The sequence below is a fragment of the Ochlerotatus camptorhynchus genome, unplaced genomic scaffold (assembly GCF_037179485.1).
Source record: "Ochlerotatus camptorhynchus isolate MF236.1 unplaced genomic scaffold, CSIRO-AGI_Acam_v1.1 ptg000408l, whole genome shotgun sequence".
NCBI classification, from domain to species: domain Eukaryota; kingdom Metazoa; phylum Arthropoda; class Insecta; order Diptera; family Culicidae; genus Ochlerotatus; species Ochlerotatus camptorhynchus.
This window is the reverse complement of record NW_027040894.1, coordinates 1,021,300-1,048,486: the sequence shown is the minus strand read 5'-3', so window position 1 is coordinate 1,048,486 and position 27,187 is coordinate 1,021,300. Positions and strand designations below refer to the sequence as shown.

The following is a 27,187-nucleotide window of genomic DNA, read 5'->3' as shown; positions in this document are numbered from 1 at the left end:
AAAATCACTTTTCCCCCCTGTTTCCAAGTTTGGTTACAAGATTACAACTTTGGAGAACATTTTGTGTGGTCGTTGGGGGCATGCGGCTCTGAATATGACGATAAGTGTGCAAAATATTACGCAATTGCATCCTACCTATTCGCACGCGCCCGAAGATCGGAGGCGAATGCCACTTCGACTTGTTTCGTCTACTAACGATTCTGATGTACTAACGATTCTGATGAAAGTGCTGGGGCAACAAAAATGCTACATTGGCATGTTTCGTCTAGAAACGATTCTCTGATGACTATGTTGGGGAAGCAGCATATGCAGGTACGTAATTGGTGGATTCGTTAGTTATTTCGACGCTTTTGGACAATGCTTAACATTTACCACTTTTTCAATAGTTTCTTGTTGAAAATCAACGGTCAAAAGCATTGCGATGCGTTGAAATATTTCTTATCGATTGGTGATAAAATAATTGAAATTGGTCCAGGGGTAGCAGAGTTATTAAAGTTCAAAATCTTTCATAATTTCGTTACATGTTCCAATTTCGGTTTTGTCAACCCCCATCCCAGACGTAGTTCTAGGTCAAAATGTTTCTTACTAAATGAGTTCAAATATTGGAAGGCTAATCAGGACCCAATTTGGAACCGTTGGAGCACTGTAGAGCGACAGTTTCAAATTTTGCATCAGTCTACAGGGCATACAGTATGATTTTTCATACTTACCACACATAATACTAATGCAAAAATAGTGCAGGATTTGAAAGCTCTTCATCAACTGTGAAAGTGCTCAAAGAAAACTAAGTTGAGAGAACGAAATAAGCCAAACTAGGTCCCAAATAACAATATTGGTTGCAGATTTAGACTTGTAGAAAACTTTCAAAGTTCGATAAAACTTTCAAGTTTGGGGTTAGTAAAAATGCCAAATAAGGACAAGAACTGTAAAATTTTCTTAAGCCAAAATGTAGATTAGAGATCTTAAAATACATTTACTGCGTATGTCTCTTTAATAAAGAAACTTTTTTTGACGTTGCAACATATTGGGGGTGCATTGAAAAAAAAAAATTGGCTGCGTTACGAAAAGTGGTCAGGCGTTATAACTCTGTCAATAGTGGATGGATTTTAATTCTAAACAAGTCAATCGATTGGAAATTTTTCTATAAATCTACTTAAATGAACATTTTAACAACGATTTTTCATCAGAAACTTGCCAATTCACTATTTTTTCTGTCAAAAGGTCACCCCAAATCGTATGATCGAGAACCTCTTGTCGAATTACATTGATAAATGTTGGAGAATTTCCTCTATTACATATGACAATATGGTTAGACTATATGTAATTCAGAAGGTCCTAACCTGTTTTATTAATATCGGTACTTCCCCACATTATGTGATTAAACACTATTATAAATTTAGTGTTTAATTTTTTTCCAGTAGTAGACACAATTTGCGACCGAAGAAGGAGGGACTCCTGGAAAATAAGCAGCTGTAACACATACCTCCGTTTTTTCCCGTGTCGTTGGAACGTCCATCTTGATCGCAACGATTTCTTTACCAATAAATTCAGTAATTGGGACGAATTTCGTTCTCCTATTTACTAAAATTGGAGGTCATGGTTTAGATTGACTCACGTCATACAAAAGTCTACAGGGTGCGTGACGAATTTTTGCAGTAAATTTCATATAGTAATTTCTTGTGCATCATGATTTAGATATATTTGGCAGCACTGGATAGCTTATACTGTTAGGTGTACGATTTAAACAAACAATGTTGAGTAAACGTAAAGATGTCGAAACAAGAGAGCAATCTGTAAGCCGTTGTCGCTTAGTTGCGCGCCGGAGTATGCATGAAAGAAATAATTCGGTCGGTAAATGTGTCTGAAAGAACAGTGTATAATATTAAAAAAGGCTTGGGAAAGTGATAAGACGGAGCACCTGCTCATACTGCTAATAAAGCACAGAAATGGCTTACGGAAAATATTTCGTAAATTTGGGTGGAAGAAATTTGGCCCCCAAGCAGTCCCAATAGAACCCCTCACACCACACTTAAGTCGCTAAAAGCTAAAATCAAGGCAGTGATGACATCTATGGATCGAAACATTTTAATACGTGCATACTGCAGTTTCCGGAAGCTTCTAACTATAGTCGTCGAAAGGGAAGGCAATTTTTTTGAATAAATTTACTTACAACTTCCATATGTTGCGAAAGAAAATAAATCGCACAAAATTCATTGCTAGAATAACTAACTGGTGTATTTTTCTCAAATATGCCATTTACTGCAAAAATTCGTCACGCACCCTGTACAATCATTTGATGAGCATCTCAATGATCTACCATTGTACCATAAATCTGTTTGGATATATTTTGATATGTTCTATGGCTCTGTTGACACCGCTTGTGAAATTGTTTAATACTTCATTGCGACGATCGATTTTCCCCTCCGGGTGAAAGTGTTCCGTTATGACACCTATTCACAAAAAAGGAGCAAAATGTAGCATAGCCAACCATCGCGGAATAACTTCGTTAAGTGCTTGCTCGAAAGTGTTTGAGATTGTCGTTAACGATGCCTTGTTTGAAACCAGAAAGAACTACATCTCCACTGACCAACATGGATTCTTCCTAAAAAGATCGGTGAGCACAAATCTCGCGCAATTCACTTCATCGTGTATTCGATCGATGGACGGCGGTTTGCAAGCAGATGCTATATGCACGGATTTCAAAGCTGCCTTCGACCGAGGGAACCATGATGTTCTGCTTCGAAAACTTGAAAAACTCAGAGTATCTGTAGTCTGGGGTGTGGCATTTGTTCTACCATCTGGAACTTGGGTGTTCTATGCTGATGACGTGACAATTTTCATGGTTATTACATGTATTCAGAACTGTATCAACCTGCAGAAACTGTTGGATTCATTCGAGGATTGAGGATGTCGAGGAAGAGGTTCTAGGGAAGATAATGTTAGCCTTCCACCCCGAGTTCAGATTGATGGTGACGAAATCGAGGAGGTCGACGAGTTCATGCATTTGGGCTTACTGGTGACCGCCGAAAATGATACCAGCAGAGAAATTCAAAGACGCATCATGGCAGATAATCGTGGCTACTTTGGACTCCGGAGGACGCTCCGGTCGAATAAAATTCACCACCGCACGAAGTTGACTATCTACAAGACGCTGATTAGACCGGTAGTCCTCTACGGCCACGAGACCTGGACTTTGCTCGTCGAGGACCAACGGATCGTTCCCTTGGTGTTTTCGATGGATGACGGAATGTGGAGGAGGTCAATGAACCACAAATTGTACCAGCTGCTGGGAGAACCATCCATCGTCCACAATGTAAAAAATTGGCGACTACGGTGGGCTGGGCACGTCCTTAGAATGTCGGACGACGACCCAGTGAAAATGGATCTCGAAAGTGATCCAACAGGAACAAGAAAAGGCGCGCAGCGGGAAAGGTGGATCGACCAAGTAGAAGGTGACCTACGGATCCCGGATAAATCGAGTAGAGTGGAGACGTGAATTCTTCGGTCAGAAGAGGACGTCAAGGCCTAAAAATGATTGATAAGGTAAGTAAGCTGACGAAACTACTTTGAGGTGTGCGTAGCGAGGTGCAATACCATTTCCTTCACAAGGAAGCGTCATCTGATCCACTTTCAGTATCGTCAGGCTGGCCACGTTCAAGAGCGATTGAATCAGGTCAGACACCTCGGTGTGATTTCGGGACTCTGAACTCAATTTCCGGATACATTACAATGATATGATTTCGAAAGTGAATAGACAACTTGGATTCATATTTAAGCTCGCCGATGGCTTCCGTGACCCTCTATGCCTAAAATCGCCGTACTGCGCAAATCATGTCTCTGTATTTTGTAGTCATTGAACTTCAAAAAGAATAAAGTTTGATCACTGTGTACTTAATTATGATTGACCAATTTTTGACCGTTCCTCCCTTTATTGGTTTGGTGCCCATATACAAGAGTATGGTCAGATCGACTAGAGGCGATACAAAGAAAATTTGTATGCTTAGCTCTGTGACATCTACCTTGGCGTTGGAGGCGAACCAGCCCCAGGTTGAAAGCCTCCCTAATAAAGATAAATTAATTAATTAATCTACCTTGGTGTGACCGTTCTAACTTGCACTCATATGAACATCGATGTATGCTGCCAGGTATCGAGACTCTGGAGAAACGTAGTCTAACGAGCAATCAGTTTTCGTTGCTAAGGTCCTGACCAACGAGGTCCCGCAAAAGTAGATACGGCGAACACGACCCGATACGATTCATGGCTTCACGCTTCAATGAAATATCTGAGATCTTCGATTTCCATGTTCCTGCTGCTGTCCGAATCTAACTCTGTGACGCGAAAGAAATTATATCCAGTTAGTAAGTATCCGGAGAACCGTTTCCCGGCAACCTAGTAGCAGAATCGATATAGTTTTGGCATATTTTCTCTTCGCAATTTAGCAGAAATAGCGTTCTTCTTGCCAAGTTGCAAGAATTGACCATTTTCCCCGGAGATACCAGATATCCCGAGGACCGTTTACTGACCATCCAGCAGTAGAAGCGATATGCTGATGGCATAATTCTGCTAAACTCATGATTGCTTGAAATTTAGATAATATCGAGGATATCTAGGTCTAATTTCAGGAATCAACCATTTTCCCGGTGATTCCGGATATTCACAGCACCGTTTTCTGGCCACTTGGTAGAAGAATCGATATGGTGATGACATATTTTCTCTATGCTCATGATTGTATGCAATTTAGGAAAAAATGCAGATTCCCAGTTCTACTATCAGGAATTGACCATTTCCCGATGATTCTGGAAGTCCAGAGGACCGTTTTCTGGCCCCAGTAGCAAAATCGATATGGTGTTGGCATGATTGTATGCAATTAAGAAAAAATCGCGGATCTCTTAGTCTACTTAATAGTGAGGGGTAACTAATACCTTTAAAAACGGTATAACTAGCTTATGAACAATCATTTACCCGGAATTTTTCAGTACCATCGGATAACATCCAAGATCGGATGATGAGGTCAAGATCGATTCCAGTGTTTTGGGACGAAATCTCTGGATTTTAGAACAAACATCTTGTGGGCATGGCAAAAATTCAATCTTTAATAACAATTAGAATTATAATAATAGCTTAAGACAATTGTCACTAACCGTTGGGCTTCAGAAACTGATCTATTTTTTAAAATGCGTTCTGTCATCTATGTTGATATTATTGAAAAAGTGTTGAAACTATTTCATTACGACTCTTTTTGCTGACGATTATGAGCCTCGGTTTTGAGACTGGAAACAAGAAATGTTGATTGAAGATAGAGCGCGTTTTTGGAATGGTACCAGTACGCTTCGAATGATGCGGAACATCACAATTGAATAGGGCTTCTTGTAAGAAGAGCAAGTATTAATGATTTAACTGAATCGAAAACAAATAGCTCATTACTGTTTCGTAGTAATGAGGTACTATGACATGCTGTTAACATTGAAAAAATATCAATATATTGGTGGCAGTGATTATGGCCCATAGACAAAGGAAATAAAAAATAAAATCTATTGACTACGCCCCGTTGACTACACCCCTAGAGCGTTGGTGCTCCCACTCGACGCTGCATCACTGCGCGCCACACCTCGCGCTGGTAAAGGGATCGGCTGCGATACCAAGGATAAATAACAAACCAATTAGACAAAAGAAGATACTAGTTACATGCTATAGTGCAGTTAGTCTATTATTAAAATCTAAATTTGTCTTATAATCTAGTGCTAAAACCTAAACACTTAGAAAAATTGATGTTAATTTAGGTGTTCTGAGACTGACATATCCCAACGGAAATTTATACATAAAATTGAGTCATAATAGACGCGGACGTAATTTTACATGACATGTTTGTTTACGTCTCATTATTTATGTCAAAGATGTATTCCGTCACCGGGGGATGTAAGATTTGCTTGCCGCATGAACCGTGGATGCGATATACCAAGCTGCGGTCCAATGCAAGAAAATTGGAGACCGAAAAATGTAGAGTGTATTAGTGAGGTAAATTAGTTATGTCAAAAAAATTGGAAACAGACTGGCGGCTGACTCGAACCACGAGCGTTGCGATTATCAGACCTGAGCTTTCTCCACTGCTATCTCCATGCTTCTGAATATGGATAGCCTAAAAGCAAACATGAAGCGCTCATTTTCTCGCATACTCGACTTCGTATGCTTTTTCTGCTGGAGAGATTCGAGGCAAGTGTGTGCGTTGTTCTACAATGTTCTACAATGTGCGTCGTTCTACAAGCTTACTGGTATAGTCGAAAGCGTAGATAGGACACAAAATAAAAAAGACAAAAAACCATTACATCGCCTGCATGGTCGTTAGAATTGACAGAGGATGATAGGAAACGGAACTAACATTCATTGTAATAGATTTTTGGTTTGCGTGTATAAACTACTGCTAGATCTACATATTACACAAGTGAACGCTAAAGCTGCGCATAGCAAGAAATGCTCAAGACGCATTCGCAGTATTATGTGGAACCTCCCTTTTACTCTCAGTAATAAAAGTTAAGAATTTGGTTAATTCAGGTGACATCCGCAACTATTCTTCCAACAAAATCTGTGGCATATCCAACATGTAACGGACCAATTGACATGATAATGGTTATAACAATTAAATTGAACCCGTTCATTAGTACCTAGTGTTCTATATAAAAAGAAAACTACGCCCGTTGTAAGTCAGGCAGAAGAATACCTTTAAAAAATCTCCCTCCACAGAACTGTTCCGCAAGGCACTGAAACCTTGCAATCATTCAACAAACTTCAGTCACACATCATCCTTTCCGAGTGAAATGCCTCCAGAGCTTAACCCGACTGTCGGCTACGGCTGGCTGGAGCTCGGTTGATAAAATACACATCGCTGAGCTTCACACACAGCTGAGCTGTAATCATGTCAGCGTCTTTTAAACGTTATTTATTATAGTTTAATCTTGTGCCTTGCTGTCTTACTCTTCTTTCCTTTCCCCTGCTAGAAACGTGAATTGCTCCTGCATTTGCCCCTTTCTGTGTATGGCTCGTTCCATGTGGTTGATTTCAGCTTCTGTTTTCGCTGTCGGTAAATGGGTAAATGGCGAAAAGGGCATAAAGCGCTCCGTTGAGATATTTACTTCCATTTGTCTTGTTGGTATGTAGGGAGAGCCAGTGGCGTGGGCAAGGCAGGGCCATGCCCTTCCTCAAAAATTTTTGAGTTAGCACCCCAGCACAGTTTTTCATGCACACAAAATACTCTTAAGCTAGAGGAAATGGATGTTATGTCGGCCTAAATGCCTCTAATTTGGGCCCATACATAAATAAAGCAATCGACTAAATTTTCAATAGTGACCAAAAATATCCATTAGTACCGTCCCAATGACGCATTCATCTAGATAAGATTGATAAATAGCAAATGTTTAGCGATGGGCCCAATCTTAGATCCATAGGCCAACATTTGAGCCATTTCCCCTATCCAAACAATTATAAAATTTATATAGGGGAAATGGCTCTAATGTGGATCTAAAAGATTGGGCTCATCGCTTAAAATCTGCTATTCATCAATCTTATTTAGATGAACGCGTCATTGGGATGGTACTAATGGATATTTTTGATCGCTATTGAAAATTTATTCGAATGCTTTATTAGACCGACATTACATCGATTTCCCCTATACAGACATTCTAGACTCCCTGTTAATGCAATTCAATCTCTTTAAATTTTTAAAAGATGTTAATAGTAATTTAGAACGTCCACCTGCTACTTAAAAATCATCCAAAAAAAAATCAAGAAGTTTACCGAACGTATCCTATGGCACTACACCCTTCCCACTAACAATCCTCCAAACTCATATGAGACTTATGAGAGGTCATAGAGTTCTCTACATCTCTCTTAAGTAAGTGTCCAACTAAAAATCTTTCACATAGTTAATAGTTGCAGACGTGGACAGGATAGTTCTCGATTGTTGGAGATAGTGCTACTTGCATCTAAGAGGCCGAGAGCAATCCCAAATTTAGGCCAATACGGTAACGGGCGGAGGTGGAAATACTCTCAAAACAACCTAACTAACAATTTAAGCTGCAGACCAGTTTCTATAGTCAAAAATTGTCTTACGTAGCTATCTTTTATCTGTAGAAGCTGTTCTGCAGCTAAAACTGTTGGGAATGGTCTGGCACTTTTTTTTAGCACCTACGAATTTGTGCAACTTGCTTAATGTGAATATGAATACGAAGTCTAGTAGTCATCATTTACGCCCTCTTACCACTTCATAGTTATCAAAAGATACTCGAAATTCTAACGACACCTTCAACGCCTAAAGCCATCTCGCTACATCAAAGTAATACAAAAAATCATGACACTTCTCAAGACACTACTAACGCCCTGTTGTTACAGATCCACCTTCCAAAATTTAAGTATGAGTTTCATAGTAATCCAGCAGTCATTTAAAAATATTCAAATTTATTAAGACACCCTACAAGCCTTGTTGTTGCAGTTCAACATTCTAAAATATTCAAAAGTGATCAATAGTCACTTGAAACGTCCTTCTGCTACTTGAAAATAATCCAAAAAATCAGCACGTTTTCTATAGACACCCTAAACACGCTGCTGTTGCAGATCAATCCCCAAAAATATTAGGGAGGAGATCTGTAGTCATCCTTAACGTTCTTCTGTTCTCTGTGCTTGCAGATCAACCTTCCACAATTTTCAGAAGTCATTTAGAACGTTCTCCTGATACCAACCAGCGTAGAAACTATACTGTCAAATACCCCAGAATTTCGGTATATTTGGAATCGAGGTGACCTATGAGGACTGAAAGCCCATGTCTGAGGCCATTTTCCTGGTATCTTTGGAATCGAGGTGACGTGTTAGAACTGCAAACCCATGTATGACGTCATTTTGAAATCAAAGATGGCGGCTTCCGGTTACAGAAAAACAGAAAAATGCTGTCAAATACCCCACAATATGAGTGTTTTGACGTAGAACTACGTCTTTGTCGACAATACTGGGGTGCAAATCAAAAAATATGTGTGGTGAAATAGTGTTAGGTTTTGAACGCTTGTAACTTTATCATTTATAGATGAAAATAAAATCAATTACATTACATTACGAATCTGCTGAAATAAATATTTTTTCAATTTTCCACAAAAAACATTTTAGAAATGTACAAATGATAATTTATCCTGTTTTCATTAAATAAACGATTTTCCCTAACCCAGTCGTCATAATCTAGTATCATTGGGTTGTAAAGGGCGAACACGAAATTATTGCGACACCGAAAATGTCATGCCAATTTTCTTATAATGTTTAGAATCAAACCAAAATTTTAGGGTAGTTTTATACATATATTTACTTCAAAAATCAAAAGAAAAGTTAATCGATGGAGCCTTGAGTGTAAAATTGAACGCATTTTCGCTTGATGCCCTCCATCAAAGTCTTTACAGTGTCATCCGGTACCAGTTTCTCAGTTTTTTTTCCATTTTCTTAACATGTCCATCTCGTCTTTGACTGTCTTCTTGCTCTTCCGAAGTTCCCGCTTCATTATTGCCCAGTACTGCTCCACCGGGCGCAGCTCCGGACAGTTTGGCGGATTCATGTCCTTTGAAAAAAATGGACAGAATTGGCCTCATACCACTCCAGGACACTTTTAGAATAGTGGCATGATGCCAAATCTGGCCAAAATAGCGGAGCTTTGTCGTGCTGCTGCAAGAACGGCAAAAGGCGCTTCTCGAGGCACTCAGATTTGTAGATCTCGCCATTTACTGTGCCCTTTGTCACGAAAGGCTCACTCCTCAGTCCGCAAGAGCAGATGGCCTGCCAAATGAAATATTTGGAGGCGAACTTCGACATTTTCTTCTTCTTAAATTTGTCGTCCACATTGAACTTGCTCTTGCCAGTGAAAAACTCCAACCCCGGAATTTGCTTAAAATCGGCTTTTATATACGTTTCGTCGTCCATCACACAGCAGCCATATTTTGTCAGCATCTTCTCGTAGAGCTTCCGTGCCCGAGTTTTAGCCGTCGATTGTTGCCGCTCATCGCGGTTTGGGAAGTTCTGTACCTTGTATGTATGTAGTCCAGCTCTCTTCTTTGCATTCTGGACGTAGCTCTGCGACATACCGATCTTTTTAGCCAAATCACGGCTTGAGACGTTGGGATTTGCTTTAATCATCCGCTTCACCTTTCCCTCCGTCTTTTTGTTCTCCGGTCTCGGTTTTCTTCCAGCTCCTTTGCCGTGGTCCAACGTCAACCGCTCCTGGAACCGCTTCAACACTCTGGAGACGGTTGAATGGTGAATGTTCAACATTTTTCCCAACTGCCGGTGCGACAGGTCAGGAAATTCCAGGTGTTTGGAAAGAATTTGTTCTCTCAACCTCCATTTTCGTTGAATCGAAAAACACGACTTCGAGTTTGACAGGATGTACACAATATACATCAATGAGAAAGTGTGCAAAATTTGGTTGATTTTTACCCAATGGTAAAAAAGTTATGCCCTGTTGAATGTGTCGCAATAATTTCGTGTTCGCCCTTTACATCGTTTTGCTTGAACTTGAAAAGATATAAAACAGCGCTGCTGTCGTGCTTTTGCTCATTACCGCTTCAGACGGCGTGGCACTTGGTCCTGTAACAAGCAGGACCAAGTCGGTGGCTAAAGGTGGACGGCGTAATCACCTTGCACAATTAGAAATGATCCTTGGGTTCCGTTTCACTAAACCGAAACGTGAAAAGTTATGTGTACCAAACCTGTTCATGAGTTGATGGGACCATAACCAAAACATTGAAATAGTTGAAAAATTTAAGATTAAGCATAATAGTGAAAAATGCATGACACACATCAATTTTGCGTGGTTGTACGTCATACTACGGTCGTGTATAGGACACAACCCTATATTTTTTTTAAACCGGAGTGAAGTGTAGAGACCGGAAATACATGTTTGATGCAATTTTTAAATCCAAAATGGTGGCATCAAACCACCATCTTGAATCAAATTGGCGTTAGACATGGATTTCCAGACCCTACACGTCACCCCAATTCCAAAATAACCCAAATTGTGAGGTATTTGACAAAATTCTCAGGCTTTTCTTAAACCGGAAGCAGTAATCTTGGATTTCAAAATGGCGTCAGACATCAATTAATGGTTCACGCTGATTCAAAAAATACCCGTATTGTGGAGGTAGCTGACAGAATTTAAAAGCTTTTCTGTAACCGGAAGACATCATCTTGGATTTCAAAATGGCGAAAGACAAACATTTTCCTGTTCCTACATATTACTCCGGTTCCAAAATTACCCATATTTTGGGGTATTTGACAGAGTTTTCAAGTGTATAGGTAACCGGAAGCCACCCTCTTGGATTACAAAATGGCATCAGAAATAGATTTTCAGTCCCTCCACGTAGTTCCAATTCCGAAAACTCCCATATTGTGGGGTATTTGACAGAATTTCAAAGCTTTTATGTAACCGGAAGCCATCATCTTGGATTTCAAAATTACATCAGACATCAGCGGATTCCAAAAATATCCATACTGTGGAGCAAAAATAATCTTTATTTGGAATATACTTCGTAAAAAGAGGGACGTAAATTGAATACCTAATGCGTAAAAAAATCTTCAAAAACGGTGGTATGAGCTTGAATTGATAAAGGGTGTATTCGATAAGAATGGCACATACATATTTACTCACCAAAATTAAACCGATAATAACAGGTAATTATTTAAAAAATTAGATTTAATATATTTCGTCTCCCATCCCGAATGAACGCACCTTTCTTTTCACTCCATCCATCAAATTTTGCCAGTGTTTTTGTTGTTTTGGCCCAAATTTTCTTTAACTCTAACTCTGTTTTAATAGTTTGGGGATGTTTTCAAAGTTCCGTTTTTATAATTTCCCAGAATTTTTCAAATAGGTTCCGGGAAGTTTCGTTGAATTTGGTGGCTTCATATCTTTTGGCACAAAATTGACTCTGTTGGCTCGGTACCATTCCAACACGATTCGAGCGTAGTGGCAGGATGCTATAGCAGGTCAAAACAGAGTTGATCCTTTGTGCTTCCTTATGAATGGCAAGAGACGCTTCTTAAGGAACTCCGCAAACCGCCTGAAAGATCAGGAACTTCTTTGAAAATTTCGATAATTTCTTCTATCGAACATCCTGTGGAACATTGAACTTGTCAACGAAATATTCTTGCCCAGGAAGTTGACGGAAGTCGGCCTTGACGTAAGTTTCGTTATCAATCACGATGCAACACGATTTGGTTTGCAACATCGTGTAAAGTTTCCGGGCGTGGGTTTTCGCAGGGATGGTTTGTTTTTCATTCTGGTTTGGGGCTTTTCGCACCTTGTAAACATGTAACCCAGCACGCTTTATGGCTTTCTGCACAAAACCGACTGACACCTTGAACTGTTTAGCGACATCTCGAATTGACATGTTTGGACGGTTCTTGAACTTTGCACCACTCTTCTGGCCATTTTACTGTCCAGTGGACCACTTTTACGACCACTCCCTTCCTTCCTTCGGGCACTCAGACGCTTCTTGAAAGTTCTTTTCACACGAGACACAGTTGTATTAGCAATTGCAAGCTTTTTAGCGATCCATCGGTGGGACGCCTCTGCATTTTTTTCACGGACAATTTCTTGTTTCGACGACATGACTGGAATTACTGTATGAATAACTATGAAACTTGGCAGATGTTAACAATACCCATGAATAAGATTCACTCAAATTATGAGTTTTTTTACTCATACGGTTCAAAACTTACAGAAGTTTTTCGGTGTGCCATTTTTATCGAATACACCCTTTAGTAGGATTCGAAATTTTATTCGTTTTCGATTTCAAGCATGTTATAACTTTTTTATAAATTCGTGTGTTATCTTTTAGAAACTGAAATCTCTTCGAAAGAATGAACCATTTGCTTTTCGCATCATTATAGAGGTAAAAAGGAACCATGCGTGGAAAACCCGTTCGATATCAGAGCTTAGACGCATCGCCAGGACTCCAACCAGGACTGAACGGAAATAATTGTTGTCCATATGGTCGTTCACTCTACCTCTCGTACTCGCTACTATCCTGGAGTATTATCCAACATTGATTACCGTTCGTAATAGCTTGAGTTAATTAATTGCCGATCAGTACTAATCTAAATAGCCTATCATTAGATCACACGGCAAACTCAAACCTGATAAACAATATGAATATTTACATCTGTCATTCTCAAAAACAATAGAAGCGCGCCAAAAGAGAACCCATCTATTCTGCCATCATCCGTATGCCGAAGTGAATCCAATAACGATTCAATGTGTTTGGACCGAATTGAAACTCGTATGACGGAATTGGAATTAAGAAGCAGAGTTAGATTGTTAACAATAAGGAAAATGGATGTAATATCGGTCTAAATGCTCCTAATTTGGGCCCATACATAAATTCAGCAATCGACTAAATGTTCAAAAGCGACCAAAAATATCTATTAGTAACGTCCCAATGACGCATTCATCTAGATACATTTGATTAATAGCAGATTCTTAGCGATGGGCCCAATCCTTAGATCACGCCAACATGAGGGCCATTTCCCCTATATCAGTAAGTTGAAACTTTTATTTAGGATAATGGTACGTATGGAAAGGTAAATAAATTAAACGTTCATCTTTGATAGAAACATTATTAAATTGCAGCATGTGCTTAGTACAATGGAAATAATATCTTAACCCTACTTACATACCAACCACTAGCTACAAGATCTCGTTGCACAGTGGGACGAAAAAAAAAAAAAAAGTGAGACATGGCCATTTGCGACGAAAGTATTGAGTGTAGCATTTTGACGTCTTCTAGAATGTTTCTTCATTTTTTGAGTACTTTATTTTAAAAGTAAACATTTTTGCTAGTACACGCAGATAAAAGAGATAACTTTTTTACGTCTTGTTAAAATTGATGAACGTCTTTGGAGACATTGTAGATGAAGTTATTTTAAGAAACTTTGCCGAAGACAACAATTATCTATCTCTCAACTGGACGAAGTTATAGGGTGAAAATGGAGTACAAACGGTAGTACTCCTTTAAAACCATTTTCTTATCATAACTTTTTTGAATGAATTTAATTTTTTTTTTCAATATTCTACAAAGTTATAAGTGCTCTAAAATTGCACATTTTTGTAAAAGAAAGCAAATAGCTATCTCTTCGATTAAAAGATTTACATCCGCATTTCTAATTTTGTTAACACTATCTTAAAGGGGGTATATCTTACAGGTTAGCAAGTATTAGCAGCTAAACTCCAAGTAATTTCGTTAAGCAACTTATACCATATTGTTACATATACAATTCATTTGGGGGATCCTAGGGAATGCCTTATGAATGTTCTAACAAAGAACCTCCATGTTTGGTACGTTTTGCAGTTTTCATTACATTTTTTCTAAGTATGTACATTAGGGTGGGTTGCAGCTTGGACAAAGGTATTTGGTATAATATTCTCAATCTAAGTTCGAATTTTGGTGACATTTGGGCAATATTTGGATTTTTGGTTAGCAAATAAATAGGATCGTTCCGTTTTCCATACATTTTCCCATACACACTTAAATTGTTTCGCCTAGATTCCAACAGCCGAGTAGTTTTGCAATTTATTTAGCTGAGATGCAGTAAAACAATTGCCAAGACGCAGCTAACAAATAAACTTTTGCTGAGATATCAGCTAACAAACAGATATTTTGCAGAAATATCAGCAAAACTAAATGCCGAGGTAATCGACTGTTGGAGATTTTACCGAGCTAGATTAAGTGTGTACCAAATTTTAAATTGTCCCACAAATTGAGACTATAACCAAATTCGTTCAAATTTTGCCCAGCTGTTGGGAATCTGAATAAGCATTGAAAAAGCAGTGGGGAGCCCACCATAATGTAAACACTTGGAAAAATTGTCATGCAATCAGCAACAACGTAACAAAACATTGAGGTATTAGGCATTAGGCATTAGGTATTAGGTATTGAGGCACTAGAAAATTAATTTGGCATCCTCTTGGATCCCCCTACGAATTGTATGTGTAAAAGTATGGTATACGATCTTGAACAAAATAATGTTGAGATTAGCTGATAATACCTGCTAACCTGCAAGATACACCCCCTTAAAGATAGTGTTCAAAAATTATTAAAACGGACGTAAATTCTTAAAGCGAAAAGACAGCGATTTATTTTCTTTAACAAAAATGTGCTTTTTTTAGAGCACTTACAACTTTGTATAACATTGAACAACCGTTCATACTCAATTTCCACCCTATAACTTCGTCCAGTTGAGAGATAGGAAATTGTCGTCTTCGACAAAGTTTCTTTAAATAGTATCATCTACAATCTCTCAATAGATGTTTATCGATTTTAACGAGACATAAAAAAGTTATTTTTTTTTATCTTAGTGTATACCCTCCTTAAACAAAAATTTTCACTATTCAAATAAAGTACTTACAAATTTAAGAAACATTCTAGAAGAAGTCAAAATGCGCCGGCGGCGATGGTGTAGTGGTAAGAGTGACTGCTTTCTCACCCCAAGGCATAAAAATCTCTGGTCAATGGATGGCAATCGATGTCCGTCGGTGATTGGCACTAGATTGCAGAACATTATTATTATTATTATTTAGCTTTATTTAGGAGGCTTTCAGCCTTAGGCTGGTTCGCCTCCAGAGATTGCAGAACAGAGACCGACGTTAAATAAAAGAAAGAAGAAGAGAAGACGTCAAAATCTTCTCTTCTTCTTCTTCTTCTTCTTCTTCTTCTTCTTCTTCTTCTTCTTCTTCGCATTTCAAGCTTATTGCTTATGACATATTAGCTTATTGCGTGCTCTCAACTAAGTGTTCTAGATGCACTTCCACAGTTAATAATTGAGAGCTTTCGATGCCTGCTACAATTTTTGCATTAGTATAAGCAAGCACAATCATACTCTATGCCCAGAAGTCGAGAAATTTTCCAACCAGAAAAATTCTTAGACCGGACCGGGAATCGAACCCAGTCATCTCCAGCATGATCTTGCTTTGTAGCTACGCCCTTACCGACTGAGCTAAGGGAGGCCCCGTTAAAATGCTACACTCAGTAGTTTTGTCGCAAATGGCCATGTCCCACTTTTTTTTTGATTTTGTCTCACTGTGCGTCGGAGAGAGACGAGCCCGGAAGGCAAATACAGAGCACAGCACACTGGCAGATTGGTTCGGCGGTGTGTGAAAGTGTAGAGAGTTCGGAGCACGTCGCAGTTTTGGTTCGCATTTGTTGTTGTGGGTTGGCAATGATAAGAAACTGATGTGAATACAGTACAACCATCCAACAAGAAACAACATTGTGCGGAACTTGCTTTGCGCTGCAGTACGTGATATACCTTTCTTTTCCGAAATCGTATGTTTTAAGTTGGAAATGAGTTTTGTATCGAACAAAGAGACCATGTTGAAAAAATAAGTTCCGTTTTTTACCATCGGAAACTCAGTGTAACTGTGTAACAGTGTTGGCCTATGCTTGTATTTAAGTCCAATCGCTTAATCCTAAAGCAGCTTTGGATCTAGCTTTGTATGTTAACAAGATTATAAAAACCATTTAGTTCCATATCAGCAGAAAATTCAGTCTGAACACTTATTAAATCTGAAATCCAAGCAGTTGACCCAAATAAGAGTAATGGCCGGGAAAAGATCCCGTAAAGTTATAGGGCTTCCTTATTGACAAACATAGCCAAATGAGTTTGGTGACGGCCGACACGGATCTGCTGTGAAACATTTTATCCCCCTGCCGGTTACCAATTAACCTCCACAAGTAGGAAAAATTAATTAAAAAAATCCAAATGAATCCACCTAACGAGGGAAGGATCCTTTCTCAGTCTTGCAATCCGGTCCAGTATTGAAAATCTATCGGATTGGAATTTAGATTATCAAATTCATGCATTGGTTAGCTTCAAAAGAACACTAAGTTGAGAGCATAAAAACGCACGTTGATGAAGCGTCAAAAAACGAAGAATAAGGAATAAATTATACTATTTTGCTTTTACCTTCGGAACCACATGTCTGATTGGGATAAAATTCCAAGAGACAAATACAGCATCGCTGTGCTGGATCAGAGGTGAATCCACCAGATTGATTATCATCTGATATTATAGCCTTTTGCTGTTCGGCCAACATTAAATTAACATTCTCATTTTGCTGCGCTTTTCCGCTCTTCGTTTCTTGCATCAGAAGCACCAGGAAAGACTCATTTTCCACACGAATGCTCGCTGCTTTTCATCATTGCAGTTCGTTAGTCCTCTCGGTAAGAGATCACCGTTAGTGAGTGAATGTGTCATTATAATAACGAGAATGAGCCAACGGTTCATTGGTCAGTAATGTGGTTTTACGGTCAAAGTTTTTCCTGACCTCGTTTGCCATCAGAATTACTCCAAAATTACGGATGGAATGTTTCGACATACTTGTGATTAACGTCGAAACGGTAACTGAAAGTTTTGTATGTAAATTGTTCATGGCTAACCTCCCTAGTAGCACGCTTGTCACAAATCAACTTTATACGACTTATTTCAGTCATAAACAAGTTGCTGTGTCTTATTGTGATGAAAGTGTTCTACTCGGGCTAGAACATATTCATGACAGATACGTATATCAAGAACCTAACCCCTTTAAGTACTCATCCCCTACATAAAAATGTCAAGATCACAGGTATAAAAATGGTATAAATAATTTTATATTTGTGATTACCTAGAGGATGAGTACTTAAGGGGGTTAGGTTCTTGATAAGCCTTTAGTGGGAATGACACTGATGAAGACTGCACATTGTAGTCGAAATACGTATCTGTCATGGATACCAAAATTATTTAAGTGGAATTTAATGGAAGATAACCCTTTTTTGCTGTTTTATTAAAGCATTCCACTAACAACCCAATATCATTACTTCAAAGCATGTCATGTAAAATTAAATGCTCCTAGACTGAAAAGTTCGGTACTCTACGAAAAGCACGTTCGCACTTCGCGTCTATTATGGCTCAATTTTTTGTCAAAATTGGCGCTTGCATATGTTTTTTTTCCTTGATTTGTTTTCCGTCGATCATGTTTTCCGTGGTGAGCACCAATGCTACCGACGCCAGAAAGGCAGCTTTCACACCTGGACCCTACCTATCAACCCATCAACTCATGAACCGGGGACCAACGGCTTTACTTGCCTCAGAACATCCTGGCGGCGCTGACTGGGCGCTTGTATATGTTTGTCTCAGTTCACCTAAATTTACATTCATTTTTCTACAACTACATTTCACCGTAAAAGCGTTGGGCGCAACATAAACAAATATAAAGAGAGTAATGCCAAGCTATTCATTCCCATCAATACAAAATGGCCGCTTTTAACCACATGATTCACAGGATGCAAACTCTTCCTCTTAGTGATACAGGTAAATCAAAGGAAATAGCTCACATTTTTTAAATCACTAGACTAATACCCCGGACAGACTATGGCTTATATCATGTAATATAGGCTGGCTTGCAATGAGCAATCATACATCTAGTTTTCACTGGAAATCCTATATATAAGTGCTCATTGCAAGCCAGCCTATATTACATGATATAAGCCATAGTCTGTCCGGGGTATTAAAGGGTATCAAGAAAAAAAAACAATTTAGGCAGTAATCGATGTAAGAACAAGGGAACATTTTAGGCGTACTTTGACAACTCTTACACCAGTAACTGAGGGCTTAAATCAGATAGCGGTGAATTTCAACAAAAACATTAGCAAAAAAAAGTTTTGGCCTAGATTTAGTATTCAGCAGCAGGACAAATTAGCTGAAATCATTGTTAGGATCAACGAAAGAATCAATGAATGTCAGCCGGTGTCTACATTTGTCAGACGCAAAGGACTTTGGAAACAAGGTTTTAGGAGCACATCACAAAGGTTGCAGAACATATCTTTTCAAAGGGGCACAATTTGACAAAGGATAATATTAGTATCCTGCGGAGTGTATCTTCGCCTTTGAAAAAATAAACGTAGCAGAAAGTTACGAAATATTTAAACATGTTCGAAGTGTTTTTATGTTACTTCATACGCAAAGTTTGCGATTTTCAGAGTTGGTTGGAGATGCTATCTAACATGAAGCTTTAGTGTGATAATTTATTAGCTAGAGAATGGTCTTAGAAGAGGGTAGGTAGATAGTTCCGTTAAAGTACGGCAGTATGAAAATTGAATAGAAGTTGAAGTCAAGCGCACACTCTTTGCCTAACCCGTACGATGTACGCGGAGATTTGAAGTAGAGGAAATGGTTATAATGTTGGCCTATGGATCTAGGATTGGGCCCATCGCTAAAAATCTGCTATTTATCCATTTTATCTAGATGAACGCGTCATTGGGACGGTACTAATGGATATTTTTGGTCGCTATTGATAATTTAGTCGATTATTGAATTTATGTATGGACCTAAAGTAGAGGCATTAAGGTCGACATTACATCCATTTCCCCTATGTCTTCAAATCTACAGCCAAAAAGTGTGCGCCTGACTTTGCTCAAACACTGCCTGCGGCTGCGGAATACCATAAGACCATTCTCTAGCTAACTATATGCAATATCGTGTAAATTTAAGCCAAATCTAGAGACAATATATATTGCAAAAATGTACATGATTTATTCAAAAGGTGTAGGAAACGGCCCTAATTAACAACCATATCTCTCAAGCCACAGTCACGAGTTCAAGTTTCATCCCCTGACAAGTCAAGAACGACCCAAGAGTGAATACAAAAAAAGTGTTCTACTAGTGATAAGATGATTCCTGAAACGGCATGACGGCTGATATACCCTACACGACTCAAATTTTAGTTTAGTTCACTCATAATTGCCAAAAGTGCAGGAGCTCAGCGTTGAGTAAATTTGCCTTTTGGTTCCCTGTGAAAAATCTTAAAAATCTGCCGGAAAATGAGTAGTACCAATAGACTGAGTGAATCCAATCTTTACCTCTCTCATAGTCAGGAAGTTTTCCTGGACGAACCTGGAAAAACATGGAGGAAAATTTACTCATCGCTGAGTTCCTGCACTTTATGCGATTTATGAGTTAAAAAAAACTCAAATTTGGGTCTTTTTAATTCACCGTGTTTTTGAGAGCTCGAATCTCGGCCATTTTTGCAACAACGGCCACGAAATCTGAGCTCATGTTTGCCTCAGTGGAGTTCCAGAAGCATTGTTGCATGTTTTGTGAGAATCGATATTTGTGTTCTAAAAAATTCTAGGTGATGTTGCGATCAATCAGAAACAAGGTTCCCGCAGTTATTCACCTTAACAAGAAATCAAAAAATTCTCTAAATGACAAAATGATAAGCGATCAACAAACCGAATGATAACGCTATGTCAGAAGTGGAAAGCAATAATGATATAATCTTCTTCTTTGTTTTTCATGAAAAGCAGCCCGTGCGACACAGCTCACTCGCGGTAGAAGGAAACGAGCAAATTGTTGACAAGCTGCTTCACGAAGTAAAGCCGAAGATGATACACGTGTGTTAATGGAAATTGTTTTGATAGGGTAGATAGGGGCAATATGGTCCCCCTAAGAAAAACACATCATATCATATGAAAAACATTCATAAATGTATGATAGCTGTGATCATGCTCATGCTTTGGAATATGTTTGATAATATACAATGTTCAAAATATGGATAAAATATGATAGACTCAATAAATTATTATGTTTGAAGTTTTTTCTCCGATCAACAACCATCCGGAGAAATACGAGCACCCTAGTAAAAGTTAACGTTTTGACAGGTTTTCTCTAGAAAATAACATTCAGGAATCATGTGAAATAGAAACATAAGTTCTTTTAGCAACAATTACGTGTATTGCTCGCTGTAGAACCAGCGGATCAGTAAAATGTAATATAGTGAAGGCAATGCTTGTTTTCTTGACTGCATATCTTATAATATTCTGGAGATTTTGAGCGAATGTTACATTTCCATTATTATCTTAGACATGTAAGTGAATTTTGATACGGTTTTCATGGAGATGCATATTAGAAGCTTTTCAACAAGTTTGTAAAAAAATTAGATTGAGTTAATAGGTATTATGCCCAAACGAACAGTGGCCCATCTCGCCCCCATCCCCCTATGTCTTTTCTTAGTCGTAGCAACCGTTTTGTCTGTATCGTTGGTTGCTTTATGTGTTTGGATTCACTGCACCTTAATCATGACCTACTTACACTTAGGAAGCTACCATTTTTCCGGCTCTCAACATAGTGTTCTAGACACATTTTATCAGCTATTAATTAGGAGCTTTCTATGCCAACGAAATGCATGAGTTTGTATATGTTTCGGCAAATACTAGATACTCTACTAGATGTCCAGGAAAGTCGAGAAAATTTCCTCGACCAGACCGGGAACCGATCACTGCTTTGGCTTGGTAAAACCGTGCCATTACCGACTAGGCTATTCTCTGTCCGCATCGTGTTCTCTTGCCGTGTGACTCTATTTGCTTTTATCTGAAGGAAGTGTTACTGCTACCTAATGCTACAACAAATTTAACCAGCACTTTCAGTACAACCTGTGCATTTTCTACCTCCCTGCGCTTCGGTCAGAGAGCGTATAGGGCGTCGTTGTGCCAATTTGGTCGTGGCACATTTCGAGTATGAGAGAATAATTGCAGTTAGATCAAAAGTGCCTGAGAAAAATTCAAGTACTTTTGCATATCACCCGAAGTTGCGATAGTGAAGGTATAATCACAGAAAAGCAGACATAACACTCTTAAAACGTTCATCAAAATCTTTAACGGTCAATTTAAATGTTTCTTTGTTGCTAGTACTGCCATTTGTGGTGCACATAATCAATTCCCTAGCGTTTGACGTTTACACACTACAACCATCTGTTGAGTGTATAGCCCATCAAAGTATACGACAGATGCCGGTAGGGTTTACAATTATAAATGTTCAATGTGTTGTGTCTGCTTGTCTGTGATATAACATTGAGGTTACGTTAGGATAAATTCAAAACATTGAGAAATATTACGCATCACTTTCAGAAATACTTCACTTCGCAACCGATGAACCATTCTGACGGCCTTATGAGTACCGAAGTAACCATATAGTCGCAATATAGCTTGTATATTCTTACTTTGCTTGAGTATGGTTAGTTGGGGAATCTGATGAAACTGTCACTTCTTTAAACTGATCCCTTTCGTATTTCTTTCATTCTCCTTTCGCAAACGGAGCGCTCGATGGACCAGTGACATTGGACGTGGGCCTCGTCCCAGATCACCATGGCAATTCAATAACATATGGTGGACATCAAACCGACCAAAAAAGGCGGAATCATATTAGAACCAACCAACCAAGGACGGTCTACGGAAGGAAATTTCCGGTGAAGCACGGAATGAAATACGAAGCGTTAGAGAAAAAGTCCAAGGGATTCCAAAAGAAGCAAATAACGACGGCGGAAGAGCATAATATGGTGAGAGCTTTCCATTTATTTAACTAAATACATGCCAGGGTTGAAAAGAATATTTTCGAACCTGGAAGTGTGTATGTATCACCAATATCCATTTGATAACGGTGATACATACATGCGTGGCTTATTGTGAGTGAAAGTAACCTCGGAATGGGCGTGACTCTCCAGACATTCTGAAATGGGTTGCTGGATCTGCAATAGAGCTATCACCTTCTAACTCCCGGACTAAAGCTGTCTACAATGACCATAAATGCGACATTGTAGAGAGAGTTCTTCCATAATAACACTGCCGGCCAGTGGGGGTTAGAGGGAATACACAAACACACACACACAACCTGTGCATTTTCTACCTTGTTCAATTCTTATTCCTCTTCGACCTTTGTTTGAACCCTACTCGAGGTAAAATTCCTCATCGATAATGCGGATTCTTATAGTAATCTGCTTGGAAGTCTATTTGGAGAAACTCCCTTCTGCCGCCATGGCGCCTAATCTCAAAAGAAAAGGGAGTGTTCACTCGGCTGTCAACAGAAGCAGACAAATCTCAATGTGTGTCATGCGATCGTCTGTTTACTCAGCAGCAACCATTGTTTGGTCCTTCTTATTGTTCTTCATCAGCAGTTCTTTCAGTCGATGCGTCGTCGACTTTGGAAAGCAACCGTTTCGTGATGAATGTGTGAGTGATGACCACGTTTTGCGTCCATTGCTGCAATGGAAGCGCTCTGACCCCCGTTGGCGAATCTGCCAAACAATGAAACAACTGAAAGCGGCTCCCGTTCTGGTGGAGGCTTATTGGATAGCGGAAGATAAAGTATTTATTATTACAGCGTTATAAACTGCTATAATAATTATCAAAAAGGAAAATGCTATCAAGCAAAAACAGAGCAAAGACGCTGAATCCACTCAAACATGGGGAGAATGTCAATAATAGAGCATTCCCGGTAGTCTGCACAAGACCAAATCAAAAGCATTAGAGGGCTTGAGATTCTAACATATAAATTGGCTTACCTCCTCAAAGCACCTGCCGACCCTGGCTTAGTGGTAGAATCCATACCTCTCAAGCCAAAGTCACGAGTTCAAATCTCTCCCCCAGACAAGTCACAAATGACCCAAGAGCATTAAAGTAACTATAAAAAAATAAAACAAATTAAAAATGCATGCAACTGCAATTCTGATTCAGAAGTTGCTTAAACACTGGCCGGACTGAGGAGTTTCCAGTTAACAATTGTATGTGTAACAGGTGTTTTTTAATTGATTTTAATTCGGCCTTGGATTAAATAACTGCTGTACATAAACCACGTGAACCTTAGCTCAGCTTTTAAACATATAAATCTGGTGATTTTAATCAGCCAAAAACTTAACAGTAATATACGTTATAAGCTAAATAACAGTCTTTTCCAACCCTTGTTTAGCCTTCAAGTTTTATTTGAAATATAATAATGGAAGATCGCTCCATATCTTATGCATTTATATGGAACTGCTTCAATTTTTTTGCTGACAAATTGGATTTACATATTTATATTGTTAACTTAAGTCTTGAAATTACCTTTGCATTACGAGATTTGAACCGGCTGTCACTGACTCACAGCGTCAATCATATATAATGGGCCATTCAAACATATGTGGGGCAAAAGGTATGATCATTAACTTGAAGCACTTCAAATTTTAGTTGAATAATAGCAACCGGAAGAGTATTATGCAGCAATGCAGAATTGTAGACAACAAGGGATGACAGTAAAACATTCTTCTCATTTTCAAGTGCAGTACTTTCTGAAACTTCAGTGCAATATAACAGACAAAACACAGGAATACAAATGTTAATACTTCCGATGTCGTCGCAGCCCACATCTACATGGAGTTATTCCTAAAAATCTCCTCTTTCTTGTCTCTACTGCTGCCACTACTTGTAATTAGACATATAGGCAGTTAATTTAGAAGAACTTAAATGCCGGAAATGGAACGAGTGACACAGACACTGACAACATTTATCAAATCAAGCTATCAAAATATATGTAACGTATTGCTGATTTGTGGTATTGAGTTAAACTTAAATAAGGCTTGTTCAACCTTAAGATCAGCTAAATTATTGAGGTTGGATTATGGGGATACAATTCGCTTCATGAACTACTAATCAACTATATATTCAGCCTGATGTTAATCAGTTTTGTACTCCTTAAATCAACCAATAACCAGATTCTGCTCTTAGTGTTCAGCTCTTAGTGTTCAGCTTGAATTGTTGCTTGGATTTTAACCGTTATAACATGTTATAAGGCTATCTCGATGACATTCTTCTTGTCGATATTTATTATAACATGTCACAAGTCTGTTGTCTAAAAAAGGTATTACCATGCCCTGGTGAAAGGGACAATCACGATCTACAAAGGGTTAATGCTAAGACTCAGATTTAATAATCAAGCTATGTTGAACTTTAAACGATCTTTTCCAATTAAGACATGTAGTCCTGAGAAAACTCTTAATTGAGAAATTCAGACTTAGAAAAACGAATTTCACACAAGACGGAATTAATTTTTGACGTAAAGGATGAAAGGTAAACAAACATATCCCACGCAAAAAAAAAAAATTTAACTGATGGTGAAAACTTCCATTTCACGTAAACTAGCAACTTGCAAGACATGTTGCAAACAAAGGTGAACAGTTGCATACAATATATGGAATATTGCAAGACATTCCTTATAAATTTACACGATCTATAATGTAAACTTGAATCATTTATGATGGTCCATTTATGTGCATCATAGTAACGGAAATTTACACTACTTTTTTAAGCTGTGCAAGTAACAATTTTGGTTTTATTAGGGTTCGGTAGACCTCAATTCACATTTGCAGCATGCTTTAAAACCTTGATAAAACTTGCAATGTTTCTCGTTAACTAGCAGCTTGGGGAAAATCCGTTCAAATGAACTGATTTTCACGACTTTATGCTAAAATTTAATGTGTACGTGTGTTTTTCATAGTGTGCAACTTTGAAAAAAGTATATTTTGAAACTGCATTTAAAGGTGTACATCAAAAACGGTAGAGTGTGAAAGCAAATTATGCTACAAAATCATGTATAATCGAACACAAACTTCAATGCTTTTTAACATCAAGTTCTGTCTATACGCAATTTATGTTTTCCGCACTTTTTTCTACAACAAAGTCACAAACTTTCTCGACGATATTTTCTCTGCAGAAAAAGGAAATTCAAAGAAGAAAAAAAAACCTCCGGGGAGTTATCTCACCAGTGCCAATAATGAGCTTTATAATTTTTTTTAATAAACCCCTTTTGCTGCCATTGCTCGGTGTCAGCAAGGAAGCATTGTTTGAATTTTTGCACGAGAGTTAAACTTTTCGCTATGTAGTAGAAGAAAAAAGCAGTTCAACCGATACTGGAATGATGACAAAAAAATTCTTCCGTTCGTCAGAAGTTGTGTAAGCACCATTTGGTAGGAAAAAGATAGGGAGACAGCAGGAAGATGGTAAGGACGAAGAAATGAAAACTTTGCTGCCTTTCTCAGGAGTTTTCACGAGAGGAAAATTGGAAATTATTAAGAGTTGAAGTGTGATACATCATGGATCTGTGAGGGGAAAAGAAAAACATTTCCGATTCGAAGCGTATTATTCCTGATTCATCTCACTGCTGGCATAGGATGGCATATTCCAATCAACTAGGTACGGCGCAAAACGAACTCAAACGAACGAACGAACGGCCGAAAACTCTCGGTGGGTGGATAACACCCTCCTTCCGTCTTCACTCAAATCCCACTCTCCAGCGCGGGCGCCAGTCACCAGCCTTCCATCTCACAAATTTCGTCACCGATTAGATCTCTTTCTCAAGGATAATTGCTTCCATTGCAACACCACTTTCTAAGGCTTTTAATCGATTTCCACTACTAGCATTGCACAGGCCCACTACTAGAAGCAAAAACGCACCAAGGATTCTTATGTTTTGAGAGCTTATCCATTTTCATTTTTCGCCACTTTTCAGAACGATCCTCAAAACTCCTTTTTTCCTCCACTCTCTATCTCTTTCACTGCACTGCTTTTTTCGTTACCTGCTCACTTATAGTAGACATTTTCTGTGCGAGCACTCTGCACTTATCAATTTTCCGAATGGCAAATCACCCCTCAACCATCAGAAATCCCCGGACCAAATCCTTCCGGAAAGGATTGCAAATTTGCACCACACTTTTCCCGATTCGAACACTACCCCGTTTCGGCAGCAGGAAAAAAAATCCTACTTCCTTTTTCTAGTCGCGCACCGAGAAAACACAGTGATACTCATCCGACCCTTTCTGACTACAACATACTACAAACATCAGTGCGAGCAGGGAACTCGTCTCGAAGGATAATATTTTGCGAATTTTCCAGCACTCGCGCGCTCTCGAGATTCGTGCCATCGACAGCGAGAGTTTGAATCACCATACCATAGATTACCTATTCTGTGTACAAAAGGACTCTCCGTCCGGATGGATCTGCTCTCTCTCACTCTCACGCGCTCCACGCTTGACTCAAGTGTAAACAGTGGCAAGGATGAACGAACTGTCAGAACCGTCTTCCTGGTGTGTTGTGGTTTGTGCTTTTCCAATGGGATCAACTACCTGCCTACTAACTGGGAGGAAAAGAGCAACGTCAACACTTGGTCCGGTTGCATCTGTAGTTGTGATCGACGGGAGAACGAGAGAGTTTGTTTGAACTGCGACTGCACAGATTGGAGCATATCATTCTCTGCGACGGTCAGCTGAATTGTCACAGTGGATGTGGGCTGGAAATAAAACTGCTCGAATCGGCAATCTACTGTGGTCCG

The 27,187-nt window shown here is 38.9% G+C and overlaps 1 protein-coding gene across 5 annotated transcripts in view; it reads right to left on the bottom strand.

The window, feature by feature from the left end:
- The window catches only part of LOC135710951 (tight junction-associated protein 1), a 136,782-nt gene extending 109,826 nt beyond the window's left edge, over positions 1 to 26,956 (bottom strand). For 3 of the 5 annotated variants that reach the window (XM_065233674.1, XM_065233675.1, XM_065233678.1), the window contains exon 1: positions 26,436 to 26,797. In XM_065233674.1, coding sequence (XP_065089746.1) covers positions 26,436 to 26,456 — 21 coding nt within the window. In that variant the 5' untranslated portion in view covers positions 26,457 to 26,797. The other 2 variants (XM_065233676.1, XM_065233677.1) reach the window with 2 other exon arrangements.
- Between the last annotated feature and the right edge of the window lie 231 nt (positions 26,957 to 27,187).